This window comes from Hipposideros armiger, unplaced genomic scaffold (assembly GCF_001890085.2).
Source record: "Hipposideros armiger isolate ML-2016 unplaced genomic scaffold, ASM189008v1 scaffold_607, whole genome shotgun sequence".
NCBI lineage: Eukaryota > Metazoa > Chordata > Mammalia > Chiroptera > Hipposideridae > Hipposideros > Hipposideros armiger.
The window spans coordinates 738,884-755,435 of record NW_017731957.1 but is presented as its reverse complement, the minus strand read 5'-3'; the positions used below and the strand labels follow the sequence as shown (position 1 = coordinate 755,435).

The following is a 16,552-nucleotide window of genomic DNA, read 5'->3' as shown; positions in this document are numbered from 1 at the left end:
CCATGCCATAGAAATAAAAACCCAGAATTAAAAAGTCAAAGGCAGAGCACTTGGAATCCCTGCTCCCACACTTTCTGTCACCTACAACTCCTGAAGGCTGCTCTATAATTCTGACAGGAGCCAGGATCCATAAGTGGCTCCTGGGGCATTCTTACCCTGCCCCTTGAGGGAGCAATGAAGTGTAAATTGCAGCTTTCTTCACCTTTCAATCAACAGAGCATTTGGATCATGGCCCCTTGGGTTGCAGAAAGTGAGAAGGTGTGCCAGGGCTATGTACTGAGAGACTGCACATCTCTTCAGAGGTCCCATTCTGAGCCTATGAGGCCAGGGAAAATGCAGCAGAACTGCACTATCCAAGTGAGCTTCCCACTGGAGTGTCCTCTTGCTCCAGGTCATTGTTGTGCCCGACAGCAATGTCTGGAAGGGAGAATGAGGGACTGGCCATACTGTGATGAAAGGTCTGCTGTTTGATGTGCCCCTCCTGGAACTGTTTGCCCTGACATCTATTTCTCACCTTTTGTCTGCTCTGCTGTGTCTTGGGTTGGGGCGAGGACAGTGTGCAAAGGAGTCAACACTACAGCCCTGAGACTGCTCTCCTTAGAAAAGCTTCCTTTCAAGACTGGCTCTTGGCTGATATCTGGGAACCTGGATTCTAGGAGTCCTCCCACCATCCCCTAACTGACAAGCATGGCTTGTTCCACCTACGAGGTTTGCACAGACAATGTGGTTTATGCTGAGCACCTGCTTGCCTTCAGAGAGTGTGGAGTTTGGTACGTGCCAGGCGGAGGGTGTCTATGTGACCAGCTCCCAGTGAAAACCCTGGGCACTGGGCCTGTGCTGAGCTTACTGGGGAGACAGCATTCCACAAGTGTTGTCACAGCTCACTGCTGGGGAAGTTAAGCATGTCCTGTGTGACTCTGTTGGGAGGGGACTCTTAGAAAATTGCACCTGGCTTCCTTCAACTTTTGTCCCATGTGCTTTTTCCCTTTGCTGATTTTGATTTGTATCTTTTTGCTGCAATAATCATGGCTGTGAGAATGACGGTCTGGTGGGTCCGCCTTGGAATCACTGAATGTGGGGTATTCTTGGGACACCCCCTCAACCCAGATGTGGTGGTGCCAACTTTGCAGACTGTGTCTCCCTGAGTCCTCTGTCAACTGATTTAGCTAAGTACAACAAATGAGCAACAGCAGAGGGAGCGTGCACTACCAGCTAGTTTTGACCTCCGTTTTGACCTCAGGCAGTGCTTCTGACAATGACTGAATTTTAGAGGGCTCTAGTCCTTGCCACAGAACCCAGCCCTTGTACTGCGATGACACCAAATCCTCCCTGCTGTTGCTGATGCTGAGTTGACTCACTTCTTTACTTGTTTTTCTTCTTGTCTCTTCTATCACATGTAACCAATCCCCTGTGTTAAATTCCCTCTTTCGAAAATACTTAAAGTGTTTTTTATTTTCCTGGTTGGACCCCGCTTGCTACATTCCTTAAATACCTACACGATGCTACCTCTGTGCCAGGCAAGGGACTTTCAGAAACAAAAGACACTGTAGACTTCAGTCTATGCACCCAGCTCCTTCCTCAAAAGCCACATTTTCTGGCAAGCTCAAGGTTCATCGTATGGCCATGAAATTTTTTTGATTTCTAGGTCACAGGACTGTGAGGAAAGGCTGTAACATGGATGGTCCTCAACCATGTGCTAGGGCCTGGTGCATGCAACACTCTCTTATTGACATTATTTGTTTGGCACAAAGAAAGCCATGGGACATTTACCGTTCCTGGGTTGGGTTGGTAGCTTGGAAGAATTAGCATGTGTGCATGTTCACACAATAATCAGTGAATCTCAGGCCAAAAGGGATACTGTGGTGGTAGATGTGAGGGTGACAGCCTGTCCTGAAATGCACAACACAGCCAGGAATCCCAGGGGGACCTGGCAGCTGTACAACCTAATCTGGAAGGTGCAAGGCTGGCCACGCTTCCCACACCCCATGTGGGCAAGGGCATTTAGGAATCCAGTACACCCAGACTTGATGATTGCCAGGAGAGCCACTGAAGTGTGATGGCAATTTCTTTCAAGTCTTTCTCTAGCACTTAGCAAAGACTACGGGAAGGATGGGCTTTGGGTAATTGAATGGCCAGCAGCCCCTCCTTGGAGAACTCTGCTGGGATTCTCCATTCTCTTGTAGTCTAGTGAGGACATGCCCAGGAAACAGGAAATGGCTGTTCAGTATGAGGAAAACCTCGACAAGGCAAGCTCCTTGCAGGGCACCGGAGTGGTCTTGGAAGGTGAATAAGAAAGTCTTGTAGACAGAGGAGGAGAGGGAAGAGAGCAGGGCGCAGGTAGAGATGGAGGAGTGAGACAGTGTGCCAGAGAGAGTGGCAGAGGTAGGGCTGGAGAGTAAAGCAGGGCCTAGACTGTATAGGACATTGCTATGCTAACTAATGCTTGGAATTCATAGCAAAGGGAAGTGGCAATAAAAAGTCTTTGTGAAAAGTATTTGCTTTCAGATTTGAGCTCCACAAAGTTCATTCTGACCACTGTGAAGAATAGATTGGAAGAGGGTAAGTGGGTCTATTCAAGAGATATTTAAGAAGTAGAGTAGAAAATATTTGCTGAAGAATTTGATTTGGGAGTTGAAAGAGGGGAAAGGAAATGTCAACAATGATGCTATGCGTTTGGTTAGGCAACTGGATGCAGGGTGATGGCATTCATTGAGATAGGGAATTCTAGGGATAACCAGGTTTTCAGGGAAAATTATACATCTCATTTTAGACATGATGAATGTGAGTTATCACTGGGAAATGCCAAGTGAAGATGGTTGGTGGGCAGTTAGAGAGGGGAGCCTGGCATTCTGGAAGATCATGGATAAGGCCCAGATTAGGGGATGTCAGGATATAGAAGAAAATTGCAAACGTGGGCATTGCTGAGGTTATCAAAGGAGGTTTCACAGCAGCAAAGACTCCCAAAAGAGTGCAATGTCTCAGAGGCCAGGGAAAAGTGAGAGTGGGCAACAGAGCTTAACGCTTCCAAAAGGTTAAGTAAATGAGAACTGAATCCTGTCCTTTGGATTTAGCAAGACCACTGGTTACCTTTAATTACACTTTCAGTAGAATTATGGGAGCAGAAGCCAGATGGCAGAAGCTTGCAATAAAGAAGAGGAGAGAGAGGAGCAATAGCTAGGGGGGATGAGAGATGAAGAAGGTTTTCGAACACATTGAAGACACTTGACTTAAAGTATGTACATGTTGCTAGAGAGCAGGAGCTAAAGACACAGGAAGGAGAGCAAATGAACAGTACAGCAAGGCCCTGGAGAAGAAGGGGATGTGGAGCACAGGCTAAGGTGACAAGGCATACTTGGCCATAGACAAGGTGGGTGGGAACCCTTCCCACGTTAGTAACATGAAGAAAGAGGGAAAAGGTGTGTAAGGTTGCATGTAAATTCATAGATTTGATAGCAGAAAATTGAGAGAATTTCTAACCAATGACACGTATTTTTCTCTGTGAAATTAGACATAGTGGCAGGGTCAGAAATTTGGAGACAGTAAATGAAGGTTAAATATAGCCTTGACTAAAAACAGAAGTATTTAGAGATATGAAGACTCAAGGAAAAAATATGGAAAATTTTAGAAGGAAACTTTTCTTTTCTTTTCCCCCAATTGTTTGAAGATAAACCAAAGTAGTTTTCAAGAAAAAAAGTGCTATTTTAAAATTTTTGTGACACTCTCAAAAGTATTTACTCATTTTCTCTCTGGCTGGGTATCCCCCCTACAGGAAGTCTGTGGTTAGGTGATGGCTGTGGCTCCCAGGGATGGTTCAAGAATACAGACCATATCCCTCAGCCTTATTTATACAAGAGGGACACCTTGCTCTTGCTTCACACATGGTCACAGATGTCTGTGACCTAGCTGCAGGAGTGCAGACCCTCCATTCTTCCAAGCCCCTACCAACCTGAATAGCAAAATCCAGACCCTTCCAGCCTTCTGGACCAAAGGGAAGGTGGCAGGTCTGCCTGGCCCTGCAGGACCATTAGCTGGTCCTCCCAGCCACCAGGTGAGGAGAGGGAGGCACGGCTGGGGGTGGGGATGGTGGGGAGAAGACGGACTGGGAAACTGGAAGTAAGGGGGCCCTGTGTGGGAGGAGGGCGTGCATGCCAAAGCAGGATGGTAGAAGTAAGTAGAAAGTCCTGAAATTGCTCACTTGCTCCAGCTGTCAAAAAGTGGGAGGAGAAAAGCTTGTGGGAAGGGGGAGAAGGGAGGGAGCTTAAGAAATTATTTAAGAGCCAACTTTCTTGTCGTTTTTTTCCTGCGTCCTTTTGAGGAAGTACCCCGGGGACTCACAGAGCCGTGTTCCAGGGCACCTCAGGAGGGGACCGCAGGTAAGGAGCCGTCACTCCTGCCAGTATAGCCAGCCCTGCACCCAGGGCCCACCTAGGGCCTGCTGTGTCCACCCCCCTGAAACTGGGTCTCTTGGCTGGCTGCTCTGTGTACTGAATGATGGGGGTTAAGGCAGCCCCACTTATCGAATTCCTGTTCTCAGCCCTACCCAGCCCCTGTTCTAAGTAGGATTTTTCTCAGGCACTCCACGAAGCTTTCCTGAAGGCACTGCTTGCTAAGAAGGCATCAAATGGGAATGGGGGAGTTGGGGGTGCCCCTCAGGGGAACTGACTATGGAGAAGGGGCAAAAAGGGTTGCAGAAATGGGGAAGTAGGACCAGGTAAGAACACTTGCTTGGCTGCATCCCAATGTGCAAACTGAACTGGAGCACCTTCGCTTCCCCAAGACCTGGGAGAAAGGGGTGCTTCTGTCCACCTGTACTCACCCAGCCAGGCTTGCACAAACTCCCCAGTTTTCTGCTTTATGGGTTCTCTCTCCCAACAGGCTGCTGCACTGTTCTGTATTGTTCTCCCCAAGGGCTTCCCTCCTGTTGCTATTTCCCCCACCCAGGACTGCCTTTTCCTGCCTTCTCTCTCCTCCCTTCCTGGACCCCTCAGTTCACTAGAAACTGTCTGTAAATAGGTCTGTAGATATTTAAGGATACCTGGTCAGACCCTATACTTCCACACACCGCTGTCTCCTTCCCAAAACCAAATACCTTAGGAAGTGGTTCTCTTGTCTCCAGCTGTGTTGCTTTTGCTCAACATGTTTCTGGAACATTCTCCTCTAATTGACTTTATAATGGCAGCCCCTCATCTTTTGGAGGTGTACCTGGTTTTTGAAAACAGCCAAATCACCAGGAGTCATGACTGGGTAACCCAGGTGATCAAGAGGACACTTACTTCATTGGAGCCAGAAACAAGGTCTCCCTTCATTTGGTCAGTTGGACAACAAGCACTTATTGAGTGCTGACAGTAAGGTGTGTGGCATTTACATGGGCTCCTTGCCTGCACAAACTCCAAACTAAGGGGACATGGGGTTGGAGCAAGAGCAGTGTCAGCACCACTGACCAAGTGAGTTTAGAGAACAGGCTATTTATAGCCCTGTCAATATTACAATGCACTTCCTTCTCACCTACCCAAACTCTCCACTTCTCTCTCCTGTTCCTTACAGTCCTGGCGCCAAAGCAGTGACATCTTCTCACACCCTACTGAGTTTAGTTCTGAATTTTGTTGGGTTGGACCCTAACCCTCACCAGACCAAAAGCTCTCCAGGGCAAGAATCCTTCTGTTTTGTTATCTGGTGTACCCAAGTGCCCAGACCACATCCTGCTACATAGAGGTCCCTCAATAAACATGGGTTGAATTAAATTGCAAATATGAATGCTTGGGAGGATGCCACTTGTATGGACATGATTGTATGAGTTTATTCTTCAAAGGGACTTAGGCCTCGTAAGTCTACACAAAGTGGGCATTATATACATGCCTAGAACATGTATTTAATGCATGTCTTGACAAAGGTATGGTCTTTAGAGGCAATGAGAAAAAAAAACCTTGCTCCCCAAAATGTTTTACATTTTTTTATTTCTTCAAGTCAGCCCCCTTTCTTCTGCTTGTCATATGTTTTGACAAATCTCCCAAAGATCCTTGGGGAACCCCACTCCATTCTTAGACCTGTCCTCACTGCCACTTCTCAGGTTTTATTGATGTGAAACTCAAAATGTGTTGCTCAAGTGCTATTGCATACAGTTATGTCTCTTCTCAAGTTTTGAATCCTTGTGTCAAATGGAACTCACTTCACACTCCTTTTCCATGTCTCTGTTTCCCAACAAGGAGCCAGTGAAGCGGAGAATGTCGGAAACCCCTCGGACCGCCTTTGGAGGCAGGAGAGCCGTCCCCCCCAACAACTCCAATGCAGAAGAGAATGACCCCCCAACAGTAGAACTGCAGGGCCTGGTGCCCCGGGGCGTCAACCTACAAGGTACAGGCACCTGGCCCAGGCACAAGCGCTGGGTCAGTACCCTCTGTCCCCACTGAGCTCCTATAAAGGGTGCCCCTGCCACTCTCTGGTTTTAAAGAAAGGCCTCCAAAACCCTCTCCAGTGGTAACAGCATGGAAGACCTGGATTCTTGTCCCTCTTCTACCACTTAGCAGCTTTGTAATCTCAGGGAAGTCACCTCTATGAAACAAGGACATGGGCTTGGTTGCGGGCTCTCCCAGCCCTACTGTTTTTGTTTGTTTGTTTGTTTTGTTTTTTTAAAGATTTAATTGGGAAATCGGGGGAGGGGAACAGACAAGTTGCTGTCCTTTTGTTCTTCAGTCTGCTCAGAGCTGGTATTCCAAGCCAACTCTTAACCAACATGCCACTCCACTGGCCGCCAGCACTATTGTTTTTAAGAATGTTCTCTAGCTGGAAGTTTCCACTTCCATAATACTGTGGCTGTTTTGATTGCCTGGCTTGCAGCACCTTCCTTGTCCTCCTTCTTCCTCCACCCATTGCTGTGAATTTCAGAGCTGGGGAGAGATGCCAGACTGTGACAGTAATGGAGATGGAAGCCCTCCATTTCTCTCCAGAGCAGCCTGGTGAGAAGGCGAGGCAAGCTGCTTTCCCTGCTCTCACCTCTGCTAATCCTGAGGGATCTGCTCTGGGAGCAGCAGCCAGCAGCTGACCTCCATTCAGCTCTGTCAGCTGTGACAGAGCCCAGGTGCCACTGGTGGCTTGGTGACACAGACACTATTCCCCTGGGCCAGGCAGGGACATTCAGACTCATGTCCCTGAATGGTATCCAGCAGGGAGCACTTTTTGTCACTAGCACACGTGCACCAAAACCCACTTTTGCTCCTGAGAGTGCTCTGTGCTACATTTCACCTGTATAGCAGGGAGGGGGTAAACACCCACCTGGCGGGGTAGGTGCCCATGATCACCTGTGGTTGTGGGGTTAATCTGCCTCATCAGAAAGACACCACCTGGGGGAAAGCAAAGGAAAGGCAGTGCTGATTCCCATAATCCAGCAGGTCAGAGCCCCACCTGGAGTCTGTGGGCGGGCTTTACTGTGTTTCCCTCATGTGTAGACAATTTGATATCCAACTGTGAAAACAGAGAGAGATTCAGGACCCTCCATGAGGTAGCATCCAAATTTGGAGGAGGGGGCTCACAGAACAGAGGGCATCTTCCATTGAGTAGAGGAACCAAGAGACACTTGTAAAGTTGTAGTTCTGAGCTCTCTCTCCCAGCGAGGGGCTGCACTGTAAAACTCCATCATTAGAGCCACAGAACTGAGTTTCAAAGGACTTGCTAATTAACTCGTCTAGATTCTCATGTTATGAGTTAGGAAACTGAGGCCAAAGCAAGCAATTGATATTCAACTCCTTTACTGCCCAGTCTAGGGGTCTTTTTTTCTTTTCTTTTAAGAATGCAAATAAATGGAGAAGTGTGCACATCAAATTATCAAACAGGTACCTTGATGTATTAAGTCTTCTAGCCTAATTCCCCCTGGCAGGGAAGACTCTGGGCCCCGGGGAAGTGTGCTAGAAGAAGTGGGTGGGAAGGACAGAAAGAGAAAAAGGCCAGGATGAGTAAGGAGAAATGAGCACTTTCACAAAAGCAGTGATGTATGACACAGAGCCCTGGGCCAGGACTCAGATGACCTGGGTTCCTGTTCCACATCTGCCATTTGCTCACCCTGGACCCAGGGCAAGTCATGGAAGTGCCCCAACTCTCAGTTTTTCCATCAGCAAGTGGAAGCAATACCTATGTCCCAGTTGTCATGAGGCTCCAATGACTAGTGCCTGGGAGAGTCCCCAACCCACAGGACATACACAGTAAAGGCTCATTGACTGAGAACGAGCACATTATCATCTCCCTACACGGTCAAGAGCTTATTCCAGTCAACACTTGTTTCTAAGGGGAATATGTACAGCCTGAAGTCTCAGTATAACTGAAATCTGAATAAGAAATCAAAACTGCCAGAGAACTTGAACAGGGAGATCAATTGAGAATCTGGCGTTATTGTTTCTTGTTTATTTATTTTTGGAGAAAGGGGTGAGAATTCTTTTGAACTGAATTATTTTGAAACATCAGTCATTATTTGCCTGAAAATCATGTGTCCACACCCAATAACATTCTGGGACACTTATTACAGGCCCCAGTGTAGAGTGCCCAATGACTGCAGAATTAAAGAACAGGCAATCACTTGAGAATTGAATGACTCATCAGTCCCAGAGTCATTACAGTCCTACTATTAATAACAGCTTCCAGATCTCATAAACATGCATCCTTTTAATATTTCTCACACAGATGAGTTAGGTACTACATGATATGAAGGTAGAGTCTTTGAACCCAGGAAGTCCCAGATGAGTAGGACAGGAAAAAAAAATACCAGCATATAAACCAGCTGATCAAGGAAGTCCATCTCCTAGTTATACTTAGATATTAAAATTTCTGTTTAATTGTACCCAAAGTGGGTTTTCTGGCCCTAAATAATATATCCGTTTCTTCCCAAATCATCGCTGCTAAGTAAGTCATAGTCCTGTGTGTTTATATGCCATCTTCTTGCAGTTCATGCAGTGGCCACTAGTGGCCTCCAAAAGGATTTTCATCTCCCTGATGTCCTGTCTGTCTATGCCTTTAGCTCTGGGAACACAAAGCCCTAAATGAAGCTCTCTCTCCACATTTGTTTAAATAGACGCATTTTACAAAAGCATCCCCCTAGCATTGCTCTTGTAATATTGACTGAGAAAAGCAGAGAAGCAAGAGGACAAAAAGGGGGGAAATGTCAAAATTTCCACTTTGAATAGTCCTATGGCAGTCTATATATATAATATATATTGAGTAGGTGTGATACCCTTAAATCACAGCTTTTGTAAATACTTGGCTAATAATTCTTTAGCCTGTAATTTAAAATTTATAAACTTAAGTAAGGTTCCTTTCATACAACAACACAATATTTAAGAAAAATTGAAATATTTAGGTGACAATGGAACCCTGGAGATGGGGCCAGCCAGTCAGTGGTGGTGTTTGATGTCCTCATGTGTTTTTGAAGATCCTTAATGGCCCCCTTTGAACTCAACTATAGTCAAGAAAAGTGTGTGAAAATCTGCTCATATTGTTTGGATTTGCATCAATTTCTAATAGACTGCTCTGCATGCACAGTTGGTGTTTCTGAAAATCTCTCTACAGTGTTCTTGTCTCAAAGATTATTTTAGCAGGAGCTGTAATGTTCTAGAACATAACCTTATATTCTTGGGCTGGTTTGACTCTGCATTATTTACAATAGGTGATCATTTGCAGCAGTAATTATAATACTTATTTGACAGGTCTAATGCAATGAATTCAAACTGGAAAGCATATCTGGATCTATAAAAATAAAATCAAATGCAGGCAGGATCTCATATTTTTCAAGCTAATGGGGTCTTGTGTCTTTCTGAGTATGTCCTTCTTCACTACTCCATGTCAGAACTAAATCAACTAATTAACTGTTTTATTGTCAATCAGCCTTTTGTGCATACTAAACCTCTCTGGATTCAGGGTTATTGAAAAAATAAGAAAGGCCTTTAAATATGATTAAGAAGGATGTTGCATAGAACTAGTTCATTCTTTTATTTGGCTTCTGGAAAAACAATTAATGATTACCGCCTGTGTCGAGCATTATGCCAAGCTCTCTCTGGCGACACAAACATGAGTAAATCAATCCCTGGCCTCAAGCAACTCTCCATCTAGTGGATGAAACAAATGAAAGGAATATCTAGGGGTGACAGTGGAGTGGGAAAGAGGGTGAGGAAGTCTTCATGATGAAAGGACACCTGCGTTAGGGCTTAGAAGATGAAAAGGAGTCTTCAGACAGACAAGTGCATGGAGGGGCATTTCTAGCAGAGGGAACAGTATATGTCAAGTAGTGAAGACAAGAGAGGGAAGACGAGCCTGGGATATTTAAATAAGCAGGGATCACACTCTAATAGGCCTTGAAGACCTTACCTTCCCTCTTCAGATAATGAGGGGCTTGCAAAGGATTCTAAATAGCAGAATGACATAATCAGGATTATGTTTCATAAAGGGAATTCTAATGATGAGGAGAAAAATGGAGAGATGGCAGTACATTTGGGGGCTTTTGAGATACTTTGAGATAGAAGAGAAATTGACCAGGGAGATTTTAGTCCCTGGAGAAGATGTTAGTTTCGTTTCTCTTATTTGTGCTTCCTCTAAGCAGCTGAGCATTTCTTATAAATTTTAGGTACAGGACATTTTTAATAATAACAGTTAAAAAACAATAAGCTGTTTAAGAAAATATTTTAATCATTCTAGTAAAAAGTACTTTAAAATTCTGGGTATCCAAAAGAAATAGGAGAAAAGAGCCTTTATCATGTTGTTTTCACAATAAACAGATCTACTTCCTCATGGACATTACATATGCCTATAATTTGGTAATACTATTACCAAAAATTGCATGGAGAATTTAGTTCACTAGGGAATTCCTGGGATATGAACCTAAACATTTAACTTATATCAAGATTCCATCTGTGACAGGTATAATCATTCTCTGAAGAATATTTGTACAACCAAATGAGAATACAATCCACTTTTTTTTCATATTAGGGGAAAGACAGGAAGACAGGGAGGCAGCTGGCTCATGAGGAGAGGTTTTTTTTATTTTTTTTTAACAGTCCATTTTCTGATGTGTTTAGAATTACGCTAAATTGTATTGGGTAGACTTTTTTTAAAGCTGTCACTTTGAAAGAGTGAGCTGCCAAGTTTCCAGCTACAATATCTCCCTAAAAGACAAAAAAGTAGTTTAGCAATGAGTTGCTCCATTCTGCCAAGAACTAGGCTTGGACAGGGAGAAGCAAATTCATTTCCTGTTTGTGGCAACTGGAGCCTAGGTGATGAGCAGGCTCTTTCAACCTAAACTATGTTTTGTTAAGCAATAAACAAAGCAAAAATCAATATGCCAGCTTAATAAATGCTTACTGAGTGACTATTATGTGCAAAGGGGCAACACTAAACAAATAATAGAAAAAACTATGATATTTGTATATCTATGCTTGACTTCATCTGTGGGTGATTCTCCATGAGCAATGAAAGAAACATTGTTTAATCAGTGGCTTTGGGGACCTCACTTCATTCCCCAATACTTGGGGCAAACTCGAGTAAACCTGTATACCTATTAGGAGATTACACTGGAGAGAAGGCAACATGGCTGCCATCTCCTTTTCCTACTAAAGAACAAACCACTGGCCCATTACTTTTCCATGTGCCATAAATTTGACTAGAACATTGTTTCTTTAAGCTCTTGACTTGTCAGTGTAGCTCTTAATCTTCTATGTTTTAGTCACTTTATTTTTTGAATTAAATGTTTAGCTTAAATTATTTTAATGTGGACTTTTAAGAGATTATATAGAGAAATTTTACTTATCGTTGTCTTAGTTTTTCCCCAGTTACAGTACTACTGTGATTTCCTTTATTTTTTTCTTACTTCTTGATGGCATTGACCTAGAGTGATATTGCAATAGAGAAAAAAAATCACTTAGAAAAAAATAACATTTTAAAAACTACGTGCCTTGAATGAAATGTTGTCAAACACATAACAATATAGACTACATTATTTAAAAACAAACTTCATATACATATATGTGTGTATGTCTATATATGTGTGTGTATATATATATATATATATATATATATATATATATATATATGTTTGTTTTCACTATTAAAAAACTGTAAAACCATGAGGTATATTTGGGAGAGGCAGGACTTACATTTTTTATACTCAAAGAAATTCATTAACACTTTTCTGCTTACCCTTTGTTATAAGCAGTATAAGTCGACTGTGAAGACGTGGCATTTTTATTTCGATTTTTAACAAAATTGCTGACCGAAGGCCTCATGTTATAAAACCTCACATTACCATCTTCAACAGTATATGTACACAGTCCTGAAAATGACATGCTCTGAGAATGAAATTGTCTGATAAATGACATTGAAAAAAATCCTATGGTTAATTCTATGGTAAGTGGAATAATCTATTTAAAAATGAATAACCAACTCCAAGTGTAATTTTTTAGGTATGAAATTTATTAAAGTGAAAAGTGTTTGCTAAGGAAGTTTTGCACATTGCCCTGGGCACAGTGGCAAAATTCCGCGTGATCTGGTCCTCAGGGGGCTTACAATTCCGTAGATAAAATTACCTATATTAAGATAATACCAAGTGGTTAATGATGATAGACTGTTTTTTTTTAAAGAAAAATATATTCTGGGAATTGAAAGGAGAATATTGTTTTAGCCACCTATAGAAGGTCAGGAAAAGAAAACCAAGACTGTTTGAAGATAGTAAATGTCAGAGTTGGGATTTGAGTTCAGACAGTCCGGCTCCAGAATTCATATCCACCCACTATACTATTCTATCTCTCGTAATAATAAAAATAATTATATAATAATTAAAAAATGTTGAGAATTTACTAGTTTAGCCAGACACTGTGCTAAAGCACTTTACATACTTTTAAAAATATATGCTTAGACCAACCCTATGAGATATTTTGTTGCCTTTTTTAAAATAAGAAAACTAGGCTCAGAGAGATTAAATAACTTTTCTGAGGTTGCACAATTAGTAAATAGTGAAGCATCTCCCAAAACATTTTCTGCAAAATACTCCACAAGAAATAGTTTCCATGGTCATTTAAATTTGGAAAACATTGTATTTTTTGGAGATTTAAAAGTCTCCCATAAATCCCACAAGAATACTGATTAACCTGGGTTAAATCAGCTTTTCCCAACCTGGTTTAACCATGGAACTCTTGTTATTCTAATACCTATCAGTATCCTACAGAACTAGCACTGTACTACGCTACCTCAAGGATGGACAGACTCACTAGGTATTAGCCAGGTCCACTAGTAGAAATGGAAAGCCAAGATTTTCCTTTGCAATGAGAATTAGAAGCAGTGAGAACTAGATACCAAAGATATATTTGAATTTCTCTCTCCAGCTTTATTTTTCCCTGTAGACAGAGCTGCTTAAAAAGCCAAAGCATATAGCCAACCTGATTATTCTCAGGGGTATATTATCATGGCAGGTGTGGGTGATGGGAATAGAAAGAGGTGAGGCAAATCCTGTCAGTACTCCAGGACCAGTGCATTCATGCCTTATGGGCGGGCTGGACTCACCCCATCCTCACCTGGAATGCTGCAACAACCTCTATCTATCATTCCTGCCTCCAATCCTTTTTCCTTCTGTCTCCAGAAGAAGTTTAAATATATATATATATATATATATATATATATATATATATATATACACACACACACACACACACACACACACACACACATGTGTAAATAGTTGTGTTGGATTTCTATTTCATACTCTTCACTGGATCCCCAATGCAATTAAAGCACAAACTCCTTAACATGGTCTACAAGGCTTGCATGAGCAACTCCTGCCTATTCTTCATTGTGGTCCCACTAATACATTCCAGACACCCAATTGTCTTTTAATTTTTAAGTAAACTGTGCACTCTATTACTTCAGTCTACGCTCATTCTCCTCTCTCTCTGAAACATTATTGCCTCTCCTCTTTCTATCTGTGTAACTTGCTCATCTTTTTTACCACTGTGTATGCCTCACTTCTTCCAGAATGCTTCCTTAATCCCCCCTAATTTGGGTTAGGGGCTCCCCTATATACTTCCATGAAACCTTCCCCCACTTAGTACCCTATACTTCCTTTATCAGAGTGTTTATGACAATATATCATAAATACCTGTTCACTTTTTAGTTGTCTACCACTGTGAACTTACCTAGCTTGTATTAATTAGTCAGTGATCTAGTCAGTATTTATATTCATGTCTTGAATGTCAATATAAAATATCACACTTATAAAATTCCTGGAGGACAGGAAGTTAGGGAGGATATTAAATACGTTGAATATATACTTGGGGTCTCAAATTACCTGAATAATTTAGAACAATTAACCAAATTCAGTAAGAAGAAATTTAATATGAATAATCTAAGGCCTTAAAATTGAGCTAACAAGAAGGAAACAATTGCATAAATAGATATGGCTGAATAGCATTATGATTAAGTGACTTATAAGGGTCTGGGCTGAATTTTAATCCACTGCTAGTAGAAATGACATCAAAATGTATTTTTAAAGCTTTTGCTTCACCAGGAGCTTAATGTAAATCAACAATAAAATAAGAATATTCAAACCACTAATATATCTTGGACTGAAATAATAAAAATATACTATTTAGTTTGAACGATGTAGTGGTCTCATTGTTTTTCATTGGAAAAACCAGAACCAGAGTAATGCATTTAATCCTAGAGAAAATACTACAAGAAATAAATTTACAAAATGGAATGCATATTCCAGGATAGAGTAATGGATAAAAGGTATTGAATAATTTCTTAAACAATAGCTGAAGGTACGGCGAATGCTTTACTTGTAGGAAACCTAACAGTAGTCTTTATAACTCTGAAGAGTGTCAAATGAAATGAATAAAATGTATTCTTTATTTATTCAGAAGGCAGAACCAGCATCCATGGTTAACAAAATTACAGGGAATCAGATGTCAGTTCATCTTAAGAAGAGTTTTCAAATATTAGAATTGTTTAAAAATTAACTGTTTGTTTTGTGAGACAGTGGGTTCCCTGTTAAGATGGAGGCTAAAAGCCTAAGTATTAGGACTTTCATGGACATATTTCATGCAGTACATACAGATCTTCCAGATGATCTAGAAAGTACCTTTGCCCTCTGAGATTCTGTGAGGCTAAAATATCAGTATATTCTTCCCATTCATGCTGAAGAACAGAGAGCTGATTAAACTCATCTCTGAGAAATTAGAATTTTAGATTTTTTTTAAAAAGGAACAATATTAAAAAGCACAGTCTTAAGAAAGAGAGCCAGATGAATTGATTACTAAGGTCTTTTTAAACCAGGACATTTATGATTCTCCAGCTCTTTCTTTTTTTTTATTAAAGTATAGTTGACATACAATATTATATTAATTGCAGGTGTACAACACAAAGAATTGACATTTATATACCTTAAAAGTGATCACCATGATAAGATTAGTAACCATTTGTGAAAAGTATTTATGATAATTGATTATATTTCTTATGCTGTACATTACATTCCCGAGATTTATTTATTTTAAATTGGAAGTGTGTACTCTTTAAATTTTAAAGTGTGTACATTTTTTGTTTGTTTGTTTGTTTTGCTTTCACCAACACCAAAATTTATTTATTTGCATTGAAGGACCCTGGTTCATGTCATAGGTAAATGTCAGTTGGTGTTTTATGGCTTGGGGATTAGCCAGTTCTTCTTTTAAAAAAATATATTTATTTTTATTTGTGTTATTGTTTAAAGCATGGAGTTATGGGGTTTTTTTGTTTTTTTTATTGTGAAATACACATTTTTTAGAATTAGTTTCAGCTGTACAACACAGTGCAATAGTTATAATTTTTACCCCTCAAGATGACAGTCCCCCTCCCCCAATCCGCCGCCCCACTCCCCCACAATATCATACATATCTACTACAATTCCCTTGACTCCACTCCCACACTATATTCCACGTCCCATTACTAGATAGATAGATAGATAGATAGATTCACTTATAGTTGACATACAATATGATACAACATCAGCTTCAGGTGTACAGTGCAGTGATCAAGCCTCTACCCCTTCCGTGATGCGGTCTCCCTAGAAAGACATGTGACAATCTGACACCCTACAAAATATTTAAAAAATTATTAATTATATTCCTCAAACTCTCTTTCATGTCCCTGTGGCAATACTGTAGTTACGTATTCACGTTGTCTAATCCCTCATCCCCACCCCCTCCCAACAAGCAGCTATCAGTTGTTCCTCTATGTCTCTGAGACCACTTCTGTTTACTTTGCTCGTTCATTCAGGTTTTTAGATTCCACATATAAGTGAAATCATATGGTATTTGTCTTTCTCCGACTGACTTATTTCACTTAGCATAAGAGTTTCTAGGTCCATCCATATCGTCCCAAATGGTACGATTTCATTCTTCTTTATAGCAGAGTAATACTCCATTGTATAAATGTACCACAGTTTCTTAATCCAGTCATCTGGGCATTTTGGTTGTTTCCAAGTCTTGGCTATTGTGAATAGCACTGCAATAAACATAGGGGTGCATATATTTTTTCGAATTAGCATCTTGGGTTT

At 41.4% G+C, this 16,552-nt stretch overlaps 1 protein-coding gene across 2 annotated transcripts in view; it reads left to right on the top strand.

Annotated features, from left to right (window-relative positions):
- Nucleotides 1-4,025: 4,025 nt before the first annotated feature.
- The window catches only part of F13A1 (coagulation factor XIII A chain), a 203,518-nt gene continuing 190,991 nt past the window's right edge, over nt 4,026-16,552 (top strand). The window contains exons 1-3 of one of the 2 annotated variants that reach the window (XM_019624776.1): nt 4,026-4,048; nt 4,316-4,373; nt 6,204-6,351. In XM_019624776.1, the coding sequence (XP_019480321.1) occupies nt 6,222-6,351 (130 nt within the window). In that variant the 5' untranslated portion in view covers nt 4,026-4,048; nt 4,316-4,373; nt 6,204-6,221. Of the gene's footprint in view, nt 4,049-4,315; nt 4,374-5,561; nt 5,647-6,203; nt 6,352-16,552 lie in introns of those variants that run through there. The other variant, XM_019624777.1, reaches the window with a different exon arrangement.